Below are 12,958 nucleotides of genomic sequence, written 5' to 3'. Positions count from 1 at the left end.
GGCAGCAACACGTGTGAATGCAGGAGGAGACACAGCAGTCCTCGAGCTGCTGAAGGAAGGTTCTGACACTTTGGCATTGGGGTAGTCTGGATTTCCACTCCTCTTATCACAAGACCTGTTCAAACAGGCCTCCCCACAGGGCAGGGGCACAAGGCTAATGAGAGGAACCTGGATAGTCCTTTGCAGCCTGTCCCCTAAGTGCAGGAGCTAAGCAGGGGGAGGGGTGCCTACTGCCTCTCTCCAGGTGAGGGACACACACAGGAGGACCAGGACCTGGGTCCACTCCACTGCGAGCCACATGCCCTGCCCGCACTGAGGCTGAAGGGCAGTATTGGTGTGGGTCACTACGTTGTCACTAAAGCCTGTCACACACCGCTGGGGCCCGGTGTGGGCAGAAGCAGCTAAGATTCTGAGCAGGAATTCAAAGGGAACCATGGAGTATGTCTCTTGCTCGTTCAGATCATTTATTGAGAATTAAAGGTCGGGCCATCCTGTCTGTGTGACGCTGCGACGGGAGTCGCATATATGCCAAGGAGAGTCCAGAGAATCGAGACCTTCAACAGTACAGAGCCACAGGCACAAAATCAAAATACAAGTGACCCATTCCTCCCAAGTTTGGCAGGAGAACAAATACAGTTGGAGGCCTGGGATGGAAGGGCACTTACTTTTCAATAAGGCAGTTACAAAGCGGACAAATCCCATTCCCCCAATACACTCCAGTCAGCATCACAGGCAACAGAAAGCAGGGAAGGACGGCACGTGACAGCAAGCAGAAGGGGGCTTTGTTCAGATATGCCAGGAGGGGGAAGTCACCGGAGATGCTCCACACCGAGCCCCAGGCCCACTCTGCCCCCCTTAATATCACAGTGACTTTTACCGACCATAAACTTGGAAGCAGTCTGCAATCCAATGAAATAAAGGAAAGGCACCCCCAAAGACCCGTGCTCCCCAGTGCATGAGCTCGTTCCCCCTTCAGTCTGACTGATTGGTTCTGTAGGAACCCAGAGCCAGGGCCTTCACCCAGCCTCAGAGACAGGGTGAAAGGCAGAGAACACGGACGGAGCCCTCTTTCTAAGGTGTTGGTCCGCCTTTGACATCTCTGGGCCTAATTCTTACCAACAAAAGTTCATGTTCGAGAACACCACAGCCGAGTTTTAAAAAACGGTGAAATAAATCTCATAATGCTTCACATAACTTGTGATTCTATGCTGGGCTACATTTAGAGCGAGCTATCCTGGGTGGCTAGGGGCTGTGGTGGGCATGCCCACTGGGGTTTTACAGACAGCTTGTCTGCTCCTTGGCCAGTCATCTTACTAAGCTTAGCAGGCCCTATCCTCACCTCGTTTCTCCTAGAGTTCTGCAGGTCGGTTCATCCCCAGGAGCCCAGCTGCCCTGGAGGGGCTCCTAGTGACAGGCTCTAGCATGTGCCAGGGCAGCTTACCTTAGATCACCCTGCAGATGACTGAAGAGAGTGCAAATGACTGAGGAGCATTTGCAAAGGCCCCTCACTGACATGTGACCTTGGCAAATCCCTCGGGACTTTTGTTTCCCTGATTCACTAAAGAAAAGACATGATGGGATGGCAACCTTGGGTGACTCTGAGGGGCTGGCATGCCTCTGATACTGAGACATGGCGTTCCTGGTGACGTCCACCTGAAGGCATGAGCCCTCAGCAACCTCGGGTCCTTAGACTCCAGGCAAAGCCTTGTGCTGCTTAAAATCCTCCAGCTGAAGTTTCTCCTCAGAGACACCACGAGCTCTGTGCGGCCGGCCAGCATGGGGCTAGGGCCTCCGTTGACTTAGGAGTCTTGTTAGCATGCTGGTGCCTTGCTGGCAACTTTGGCATGACTGAGCAAGGGCTGAGGGGTTTCTCCAACGTTTCCCAAGACCGATACTTAGGGTAAGCCGGGTGAAAACAACACATTGTATCCCGCTGTTTCCTTCTGGAAGAAAGATACAATGTGTGGGGGCTATGGGTCGCTCTTTGAGCAAAGGACCCAGTCCTGGCAAATTACAGAGAGCGCGGAAAAGCCAGAAGCTAATGACTGAACAGTCTTCCCCAAGAGGTAGTGAACTCTCTGTCCCTGGAGGTAGCCAAGTGTGGACTGCTTCCTGGCTGGATGGGTATAAGCAGAATGTCAGCACCAATGGAGAAGCTGGATGGGAGGATTCAAGACTCTTCAACCTTCCGGATCCTGTTACACCACGGAGAACCTTCAGATGGTGTTGAGAAGGCAACTTCTTTGGGCCTATGCCTGGGACCAACGCTATCCGACCATCACAAATCAGGCAGTCCCTTGGAAGGCACACACCCGTGCTCGCTCGGGAGACGTGACCACTATGTGTTATGCTAAGATCTGCTCTCTGAGGGCCATTATGAGCACAGCTGTCTATGGCAGGGACACGCGGCACACAGACACCAAGTTTCTCCAGATACAACCTCCACCTGGAATTTTGGGTTGTTCTTCTTTGTGAGGTTCAGTCATGATCTTTTTTTTTTTTTTTTTTTCCCTTCACAGTTTGTTCCACGCAATGAGAAGTCTGTCCCTATGTGTTGTAAAAAAAAAAATTAAAATCCCAAATGAATGGCAGGCTATGGATGTCTCCATGTGACCACCGTCAGGGCATACTGAAGAACCACACCAGGCTGGACTAGAGGCAGGAAGCCACACCACTTCTGGGCTTGAAATTCAGTTCTGCCCAGGAGCACCGAGTAGAGAGAAGACCGCGATGAGGTCACAGGTGTGTGTTGTGTGTGTGTGTGTGTGTGTGTGTGGCATGGATAGGTGATATGAAAACACAGGTAGCTGAGACAAGCACTGTTCTGTCCACTGCTCCCAAGCCAGGCCTCGGCCCTTCTTGAAGGCAGCAGGCTCTTGCCCACGGCTAAGCCAGCAGATGGGGAGAAAGGGCTGCTGCTCTGACAACACAGCAACACAGCCAGCTTCTTCTGGATCGGAGTTAAAACAGCTTTTCCCTTTCTGTCAGGCGATCTGTTTTGAAGGGTTGAAAAAGGTAGCCCTGCCTCTGCTTCTCCAAGGCTGCCTGCCTCAGAGGACGAGGATTCTGTGATGGCGTTGGGTTGGAGGGCAGATGTTCTCCAGCAACACGGGGACTTCTGGGCACATCTTGCACAGAAGTGAGCCTCTCCAGAGGAAACCAGACTTGATGCTAAAGGAACAGGGACAGAACTTACATGCCCACAGTTTTGGTTTAGGTATCAGAAAGCTACATATTCTTTCTTGACAAGACACTGACGTTCCCACAGGGCCGGATAAACTAAAGGTTCCATCTGCCCACAGCCACCAGCTTCTCCGCGGCTCTCCTGTTGTCTCCTTCTGTGGCAGGAGGGAGAGCGAGCCTTCTGCATGAAGTCTGAGGACTGACCACACCAGGGGGTGCCTCACCAGCCCTCGCTTGCAAACAGCACAGCGCTCGTATTCCACACACACCTCTTTACACATGGTCTACTGGGAAGCGGTCTGCGTGGCATGCATCCTGAACACTACTCGGAGTTTGGCTACAGGGGAACACAGTGCATGTTAGTGACAGACACTGGCGCCCTGTCCCCATTCCACAGGAGCATGGTGTTCTGCTCCACAGAAGGAACAGCATCCCGCATTCTCCACTCGCTCAGTGTAGGGTCAGGTCTGATTTCTGAGACAGCGCTTAGGGGAAGCCATCTGGGAGACATTAAGTGTCGGGCCAGGCCTCTGCTGTCCTGTTAGGGCTTACAAAAAACTCAAAGCAGTGGAATAGGAGAATGAGACATTGACCAGGATGGTTGGGAATTAGGAATCTTTGTCTTATTCCTCTACCTGTACCCTTTGCCCCACAAACTGACTGGAAATCTGCACAAGTCTTTGGATACAAAAGCTTTGCTCTCCCAGGGTGCTTCAGTTCTGACAGAAGTAGACAGAAGAGTCTGACTTGAACAATGACAGAAATTAATACTTAAAAGAGCAGTGACCTTTCTTGTCCAGGCTCATGACATCCTGCCATGCAAGGTCAGGGAGCCAAGTCCAGCCACACTGTCTCCCCACAGCTGGGCTTCTAAGCAGGAGTCCCGGGACTCCAGCAGCTCTCCTGCAGGTTGTGAACGAGAGACTGGGAACATGAGCTCAAGACACCCCATCTGTCTGTGAGAGCACTTACTGCCGGGAGTGTAAGGGGCCATGGTAGCCACCCTGCGTAAAACGTAGAAGACCCTCATGAAAGGATGTGGTTTTGTTTAGACTTTTAAAAAATCATTTATCTATTGTGTGTGCAGGTCTTTAGCCCAGGTTACCCTTGACCTCACTGTCTTTCTGCCTTGGTCTTCTGAATTAAAGCATGCACCGCCATGGCCAGCCTGTAACGTTTTTTGTGTTGCTTCTAGAATTGCAACAGATACGTTTTGCAACTGCCGAGAGGTCCTTGCTTACCTGAACTCCTTGCGGAGGGGCAGGGTTTCCTCCACCTCTAGTTAAGGAGAGAGCAACATCCATGACAGGTCTCAGTGGCAGGAGGAGCGAAGCAGAAGCTATGTGGCTGGGACAGCTCTTGGCCAACACACACTGGGTGTCCACTGTGTACATGTCACAGGGCAAGTGAGGGACCAGTGTCGAGCCGATTTGCTACTAAATGGGCAAAACTTGCAATAAAGCGGCATGCCCAGCGGGCAAGGGTCAGTCTAAACATGGGCTTACTCTGTCATCCCGCTGTCACTGAGCCATGCTGCCAGGGTTGGGCCTTGCCTGCGGCAGCCTGGTACTGCTTGGTGATTGCCAAATGCATATCACCCAGCACTTCTAGAACTGATTTAAAGCTTTGCTGTGTACTCAAGACCCGGTTTTAAAAATTCCTTTTATAATACTGTTGTTTCAGTCTGAGCAGTTATCTTAAGGTCTTTCTGCACACACGCTGACCTGTGAGAATATAATCCTCCTGACAGAAAGATTTACAGCATCCATCATTCAGACTTTATTTACAGTGGATATGAACAGTCCTGAGGGGCTGAGATGTTGCAGGGACCACCTGTCATCGAGCACCGTGCGCCTGTCCTCTCGCCAAGGCCTCCACCTCCCCAGGCCGCCTGTGTCTCACTCCAGCTGCTTGCTGCCCTCCGATTTCTGGTCCAGTCTGCTCCTGTTGCTCTTCACCATGTAGATGAAATAGGCAAGCGTCTCTTTCTCGTTCACTGGGATGTTCCTGAAGTGTCGGCTCACGGTCTACACAGGAGGAAAGCGCACAGTCCCTTAAGATGTGTGCAAATCGGGCCCTCCATCCCACACTCTGCAAATAGGGAATAGGAGCTGCTTCCAGAAGTGACTGCCTGGCACTCAGGCTTGCCAAGGAGCTGCAGGATGTAGCGGGCCCTCGATGCAGGGCTTAGCTGCTTTTTCCCAAGCACCACTGTGGCCCAGAACGACACCAAGGTATGGATATACTTCAGCAGCAGTAGCAGCTAGCCATTCCTGGCATGACTTCAGCTACCCTGTGGTGTAAAGAGGTTGGGATGGCTCTGGTCGGTTGGCCAATAGCCACCAAGCCTTTCAGGCTCTGGAAGTGGGCCAAAAAAAAAAAAAAAAGAGTTCTTTAAAAATTGTATCAAGCTGGGTGTGGTGTTGAATGCCTGTAATCTCAGCACTCAGGAGGCTGAGTCAGACAGGTCAGGAGTCCAGGACCAGCCTCAGCTTCCTTGACAACATGCACACACACGCACACACACACACACTGAAACAAAAACCACCCCAAAATGTCAAATGAACAGTTGAGACATAAGTGAATGGCCCCAAGAATTCCTCTAGGGGGGACAGCCGCCCCGGGAAAGCCTGCCGCTCTGAAGGAGGGTGCTCACTGGCTGTGTCCCAGACTCTGCTTTTGTCTTAATCCTGGAGAAACACACTTCTTCCCCTTGCCCTCCTCCTCCTGCTAGCTGGCAACGGGTCAGCAGCGAAGCTGTTCGCTGCTGTTGTGCCTCTCTGCAGGTGTGGGAAAGGCTGAAAAATGAAGACACATCAGCCTTTCAGGAGGTCCCTGCGTGGATGGAGGTGGGTAGGCAGATGAAGACAGAAAGTAATAAAGTCTATGGAAGTAATAAAGTCTATGGGGTGTGTTTTCCTTTTCTCTGCCTCTCAAATTTTCTAGCGTTAAGAGAGACGAGGAAGCCGAGTGCATGAGGCAGGAGGCGCGCTTGAGCCCCGCAGCACTGTGGATCACACACAGGAGAGGGCCAGGGGGTGTTAATAAGGGTGACTCTCCACCAGGACAAAAATAAGTTAAGAACTCAGTGAAGAAAAAGGCATTCTTTGGTGCCACTAATTATATAGGAAAAGACTTCCACTAACAGCAGAGGTCGAGAAAGTTTGTGTGTCGGGTCAAGTCTTAGAGGTGAGGGAAAGCTCACTGGTAGATGGCTTGCCATACAAAGAGTCCTGGTATTTGATCCTCACTACCTAGAGACAATCAAACCCTAAACCTAAAGGCACAGTGGCCAGTCATGCTGACACACCCCAAAGAATGGGCTCTACGAAGAACTTTGCAAAAATAATGTCATGACTCAGAAGCAGGAGGCCGCAAGTTGCGCGGCTTCTCACAAGACTATCCCTCTCTGAGCATGGCTTCTTTTGGGAAGCAGGGCTTTCTGCCCTATGTGGGAGGAGCAGCTGGGGCACGGGAGCATAGGCTGGACCGCTTTGATGTATCCACCCACCTCTGCTAGCTGGGCCTTGTTGAAGCCTGGTCTGGTCTGCAGCTTGTAGTGCCGTTTGTAGCGTCGGAGCGTGTTCACCTGCAGCTGGAACAGATCGACCTGGGGAAGAGGAGACACAGGTATGTCTGAGCTCACCCTGCCTGGCACACCCTAAGGAGGGCTGAGGAGGGAAGAAACTGCAGACACTGTCCACCAAGGACTAGTGACTGCCAAGGAGGCCAAAGGCAGCTGTGGAAAGGGCTGTGTGGGTGGAGGACGGCAGGCTGAAGCAGAAGAGGGGCAGAGGGGTAGTGAGAAAGAGGCAAGGAGGGAACGATTCTGACAATAAAAACCTGGAGTGGAGGTCAGGCTGGGCAGCTAGCGGCAGGTCAGCATGTCCTGAAGACGCTCAGGTTGGGGGAGCTGCTTCAGGGTGAAGCTGGATGGGCTGGAGGGAACAGGGAGCTGCTCTGGCGAGGGGACAGAGCTGAGCCCTGCTGTGGCCAGTGCTAGAGGACACCAGGGTATCCAAAAGGCCAGCTCAGGGACACCTGAAGGAAGTGAGCATGGCTGGGCAGAGTAGCAGCAGAACATAGAACACCTGGCCTCAGGTGTCACTTTCCTGGGAAGCTACCACAGTGGTCTGCCTGCAGGTCAGGGCTGGGGTCTCTGCAGATGGCTCAATGAGGGGCAAGAAGGGCTCCTGTCTCTTTGTTCAGCTAACCGAGGAAGGGGATGAGCTATCCAGTCATGAAGTACAGAAGGCCCAGAAACATGGGTTGCCTTTACCTGCCTCCAAGAGAAGCTCTTGCTTCAGGCAAGTAGAACTCACTTAAAAAAAAAAAAGTGATCAATATGAGGGTCCAGAGTCATCCATTCATTTCAAAACATTCTTGGAAACCTTTTCCAAAATGCTTAGTCAAAGGGATTCAGAAACTGAATACGTCTTTATGAAACAGCGGCAATGCTGCAGGCAACAGAAAGATACTGGAAAGCAAGGCTAGGGAAGGGACATGGGGAGAGGGACAGGCACAGGGCTGAGTTTCACGGGCTCCTTCACACCTGCAAAATAAGGCCTGTCTACTTTTACTCCCAACCACGAAGCGTGCTCACGGGGAGATAATGATGTGTCAAATACTCAGTGCACACCAGGCATAGTTCCTTTCACAGACGCCCAAGGGGGAACACTTTGGAAGGAAACCCAGCTATTCCTTCCTGGAGTCCCCTCAGCACACACGGGAACCTTCTGGGGGAGAGGCTGGGACTCAGGGTTTTATGCAGTGCTTTTTGTTTGTTTGTTTGTTTGTTTCTCAAGATACAGTTTCTCTCTGTAGCCTTGGCTGTCTTCGACTTGCTTTGTAGACCAGGCTTGTCTTGAACTCACAGAGATCGGCCTGCCTCTGCCTCCCAGAGTGCTGGGATTACAGGCGTGTGCCACCATGCCCGGCCTTGTGCAGTGCTTTTTTTTTTTTTTTAATTTGGGGGCACATCTCGAAGGACATGTGGCAGTGTCTGAAGGACATGCCACTGTCACAGCTCAGGCACTGATATCACTGGCCTCCAGAGGTCAGGGTGTTGCCGCTGATCTTATAACACTCAAGATGCTCGCTCCCTCCCCTCAAATGTCAGTGCCGGCTAAATGACCGCAGTGTGGCTCTGGGGAGAAGCCCTAGCCCACTTGGTGGTGGGGACAAGATGAACCTTTACTTTCAGGTCAAACAAGAAGGGGAGAGAGCTGTCTGGATCACACGCACTCAGCATTAACTTTAAAGGCGAGGACAGAGTGTTACAAGATGTCATGGGGGCCCTGGTCAGGTTCAAGACCCAAAGCCCTGCAGTCTACTGCAAGAACCATGAGCAGAGCTTCTAGCACCACCTGGGACCTTGGCCCTTGGGGCTGTCTGGAGAGTGACTGGCAGGCAGAGCAGCTGATCACCAAGCTTTCACGGTCAAGATCACTGAAAATCTAGAAAACTTCAGACAAACCACAGCAAGGCAAGCAGACAAAGACGACTGCTTAGTTCAGAAAATGTAACAGCCATGGAGAGAGCTGGAGTCAGAACCCCCTCTTCTCATTCTCTTGCTGGGAAGGCTTGGATCACAACCTGTTCTCCCTGCTCTCTCTACCAGCATTCTGGCCTTTACCTCAGGAATGTCGGTGTCATGCTCAGGGGAGTCTCCGCCATCATCGCTGGTCTTCCTCTTCCTTTTATTTCGGACGCTCTGGATGAAATTTTTGTGGAAGTCGCAGATGTACAGGTGCCTTACCTGATGGGAAGAAACCCAACGTCAGTGTCATCCACCCAATGGGACCCGGGGAGTCAGCGGCCTCCTCTTTTGGCCAGGTAGTAGCGAGACAGATGAGTGCGAGACAGGCCACAGCCTACAACCATAAGGCCAGGGAAGAAGAAATACAGAGGACTGAAGGTACAGCTCAGTGGAAGTACATGCCCAACTTGCGTATCTCATACACACACACACACACACACACACACACACACACACACACACACACTGCTACCACCACCAATAATAACACAGCGCATGAGCACTCACATCTCTACAGTACAGGGAGATGGCCGCAGCTGGGAGAAGGCTCTCTTGACAGGTACGGGAAGGAGTTGTGCACGTGCAGGAGGCAGAGATGGGCAGCATGGACTGGAGATGGCATTCACAACAGCTCACCACTGCAGGGTACCAGTGGAAAACCTGACTCCCGCTGCTTCACATCTGATCCACAAAGGAGCACGGAGAAGCAGAATTCTTACAAAGGAGACCCACATAAAAGAGAGTGGATATTACCCCGGTTTTCTAATAAATACCGCAGCATATTAGTAAAGGTGCCAACAGCGGCTCAAATGTGAAGAGCGTGTTTTTATTTAAGGACGTAAGGACCACAGTTGCCTGGAGGAGCCATTCGAAGACCCTGCGGAACCCAGTGCACGCGTAAAAGGCCTTGGGAAGGGACAGATGGTGCACAAATGTTCTGGGGGGGGGGGCATCTGAACTGAAGTTTAGTCCTTAAATCCCTGAAGATAAAAGTAAGCTGACAGGAAGTCACCATCAATTAATTCAGGCTGTTTTACGGAGGGAATAATGAAAACTGTTTAGTCAGATGAGTATCAGTTTCGTGTGGTTGGGTTAGTGAGTCATGAGTCATTTTGAGTTTATACTGAGATGCTGTCTTGCACACAGCAGGCGCTCAATAAATGCGGATGCACCAATGTACGTACTCTCATATCTAAAAACAGCTTATGCTGGCAAAAGCCACCTCTTACATGGTCACAATCTTGGATGGCTTTGCTGGATTCCACTCTGGCAATGAAGTTTCAGACATAGTATGTGCCACTGTCCTAAAGAGTAACACAGTTGATACAAGACATGGATCCCCGTCCCATCTCTGGCATCTGGTACTTGGGTTGGCAATGCAGCCAAGTGCCTCTTGAGAGAGCAAGCTGCTTCCCAGAAGCACAGTGGTAAACTGAGGAGATTAGCAGAATGGGGGGGGGGAGGGAGGGTTTCTAAAGCTTAGGTGGGAAGGTGTCAGATCCGGAGTGGGGAAGAGGGTCCCCCAAGGCTATGAAACCTTCTGAGCCTTGGTAAATGCCCTCCCCCCAAAAAACACTTTCTTTGCATGATTCCCATTTTCAACCACTCTGCAGAAGTAAAGAAGAAACTTGTCAATTGCAAGCTGACTAGGCATTAATACATTCCAGAGGTGACACGTGTCCACCTGAAGGGCTGTGGGATTTTATTTTAAAAGGGTGCTTGCTAGGTCCTTTTACAAGACAGCCATTCTCTATCCTCAACCATGCTCAAGTCTGAACTGCTTTTCAGCAGCCTCAGGGCTCAGCGGCCTTTGTGGGTGCAGTGGGGCCATGAGGGCAGGAGCAAAGGCTCACAGTGGTTGTCTTTTTTCCCCCCCTTTCCTCTCCTGTTTCACTTGCTACAACAGCTAGAAATTCCCATAACACAGCAGTCACTTGGGATTGAGTTCCTGCCCAAGCCTGTGGAATGAAACAGAAACTCTTTCAGAGACGACCACACCACCACCTTGAAGTGAGACAGTCTGTCTGTCTAAGGACATGCCTTCCCTTTCAAACACTGCCTTTGGGGGAATGCTTGGGCAGGGCATGGGGGGGGGGCTTTCTTCTAGAAAATGTGTGTGACATGCTCAACGGTGCTCTACACGGGTTCCCCACGGGGTGAGTGGGCAAACGGAGTCTCTGCTGCAACGACCATCCAGATGTGGGGACTGCTCACAGAAACACTGCCAGCAGCCCACACAGGAGGCACACATCGTTTCCAGGAGGATACGTTCACTGCCATTCTAGAATTCCCTTTTCATTCCCACATGTGATTATCAGGGGACACCTTAGTGTTTAGCCAGTTTTTGCTTCAGAGTGAATTCACTCATTCATTCACTCATTCATTCATTCCTTCAGACATTTGTAAAAAGAAAGTCCCAATCATTTAAAAACAAAACAAAACAAACAAACAAAAACAAACCAAAACCCCTGAACTATTTCAAAAGAGCCAGACTACAGTGGTTAATTAAATAAACCTGAGTGTGCAAGAGAAGACTCTAAAAGAAAGGACGATGACCTTATTTATTATAGACAAATGAAACTTGGATATAGGGTTTGGAAGCAGGCCAGGTAATGAATGGGTTTAGGAAATTAGCCAGCTTCTAAGTGCAGTGTGCTTGACTCCATTGCTTCCTACGCCCAGCCTCAGCTTCTGCTACATCAGAAGTGTAAAGATGGGCTCTCCTTTCAGCTAACAGGCAATGTCCCATTTCCCCTAACCGTTGGACATTAATCATTCAAGCTCCCCGAATATGACAAGTTCCTTAACTCAGCCCCAATTCCTAACCTGGAAGCGGCCACTCAGGGATTGCAACAACCGATGTGAAACTAACAAGTTCTTAGCCGGTTGGCACGGGCACATCTTCAGAACCGTTAACATCGGTAGGTGAAATCACTCAGGAAGTTTCCTATAATTAGCCACAAGGCGCATTAAAATCCCATTCAATTTCAAATTTCCACATCTCCGCCTCCATCAGCATTACCAAAGACGCTATCCCTCAAGAAAACTGATTCCCCGCCCCCTCCTCCAATCACATCCACAGCAACAGCCATCTAAGACCTGGCCTTGGCCTTATTTGTACCACATCTCAGAACAACTCATTCGCCGCCAGCTGCTGCGCTGCAGAGACCGAGGCCGCGGGAAGCAGGAAAGTCGCGGCCACCTTGCTAGTGTCTGAAAGAACGACAAGGTCCCTGGAGGGAGAACGAAGTTGAAGACCAACCTCCGGGTCCCCTCGTCACCCCTCGTGCCCAATTCTTGCAAAAGTAACCAACCTCTTTCTGCTCTACTATCCGGCGCAACAGTGACAGCTGGAAACTGCTGTCACTTTCCCAGGCAGGGAGAGTGTGCCAAGCCCTCGCATTTCCCTCAGCCCACCCTCGGGATGCGGGCAGCACCGCGGAGCACAGAGCGGCCTCCACGATTCTGAGTCCCCCGTTTCGCACAGACCGCGCGGCGAGGCCCAGCGCGCGGAGCGTCCCCGGGGTCCTTCCTGCGGCCCTGCGCTGCGCCCCGAGACTCACGCTCTTGTCGATGTCCAGCTTGAGTTTCTTCTGCGAGATGCTCTTCTGCACCCTCTTGCTGAAGGAGGCGTTGCCCGCGGGCCGGACGCAGCGCTCGCCGTCCGCGATGAGGCAGCAGCTCTGGCCGTAGCCCGGGGCGGCGGCGGGGGCGGCAGGGGGCCCTTCGCGGCTGTCCTCCTCCGTGCTGAAGCCGTTCATCTCCCCGCCCCGGCCCGGCCCCTCCGGGGGAGGGCCCCTGTAGGCCACTCCGCGGCTGCTGGCCCCGCGGGGCAGCTCTTCGCCAGCCCCGCGCCCGGGTCCCACGGTGCGCCCCGGGTCAGGCGCGCTCTAAGCTCCGCGAGGCCCGGCTGCTCTGTGCTCCTGCAGCCCGGGCCCCGTCGGGGATGCTCAGGCCGAGGCTCCGGCCCGGGCTGACGAGGTTCCCCCGGGATCCGGGCCCGGCCGCCCTGGGGTTCCCGAGGCCCCCGCCGGCTCCCGCCTGCTCCGCGCCGCGCGGCAAAGTCTCCACCCAGCGGCTCCCCGTGCAGGGGCCCGGCCTCGAACCCGCCGTGTCCGGGCCCCGCGGTGAGCACGACCCGCCCCAGGGTCCGGCCGCTCGGCGGCGCCCCGAGTCCCCGCGGCAGCCCCTGGGCCGCCCCGGCCGCCGCCCGCCCGACGCGCCGCACCACAACAG

General features: G+C 52.7%; 1 protein-coding gene across 4 annotated transcripts; it reads right to left on the bottom strand.

Annotated features, from left to right (window-relative positions):
• Window positions 1–439: 439 nt before the first annotated feature.
• On the bottom strand, window positions 440–12,676 carry Sap30l (SAP30 like). 4 transcript variants are annotated; one of them, XR_008719613.1, is made up of 5 exons: window positions 12,286–12,676; window positions 8,819–8,941; window positions 6,695–6,793; window positions 4,425–5,210; window positions 440–3,171 (listed from the first exon to the last, which is right to left on the bottom strand). XR_008719613.1 is itself a non-coding variant. In XM_055602751.1 (5 exons), the coding sequence occupies exons 2-5, from the start codon at window positions 11,639–11,641 to the stop codon at window positions 5,082–5,084; spliced, it is 444 nt and encodes a 147-aa protein (XP_055458726.1). In that variant the 5' UTR covers window positions 11,642–11,669; window positions 12,286–12,355; the 3' UTR covers window positions 440–5,081. The 4 variants fall into 4 exon arrangements, 3 of the variants coding, with proteins under 3 accessions (XP_055458726.1, XP_055458724.1, XP_055458725.1); XM_055602751.1 differs by adding an exon at window positions 11,549–11,669 and having other exon boundaries at window positions 440–5,210; window positions 12,286–12,355; XM_055602749.1 differs by having other exon boundaries at window positions 440–5,210.
• Between the last annotated feature and the right edge of the window lie 282 nt (window positions 12,677–12,958).

The sequence above is a fragment of the Psammomys obesus genome, unplaced genomic scaffold (genome assembly GCF_907164565.1).
Source record: "Psammomys obesus unplaced genomic scaffold, mPsaObe1.curated_primary_1811, whole genome shotgun sequence".
NCBI lineage: Eukaryota > Metazoa > Chordata > Mammalia > Rodentia > Muridae > Psammomys > Psammomys obesus.
The sequence above is the reverse complement of the archived record's forward strand: the minus strand, read 5'-3'. Positions and strand labels throughout refer to the sequence as shown.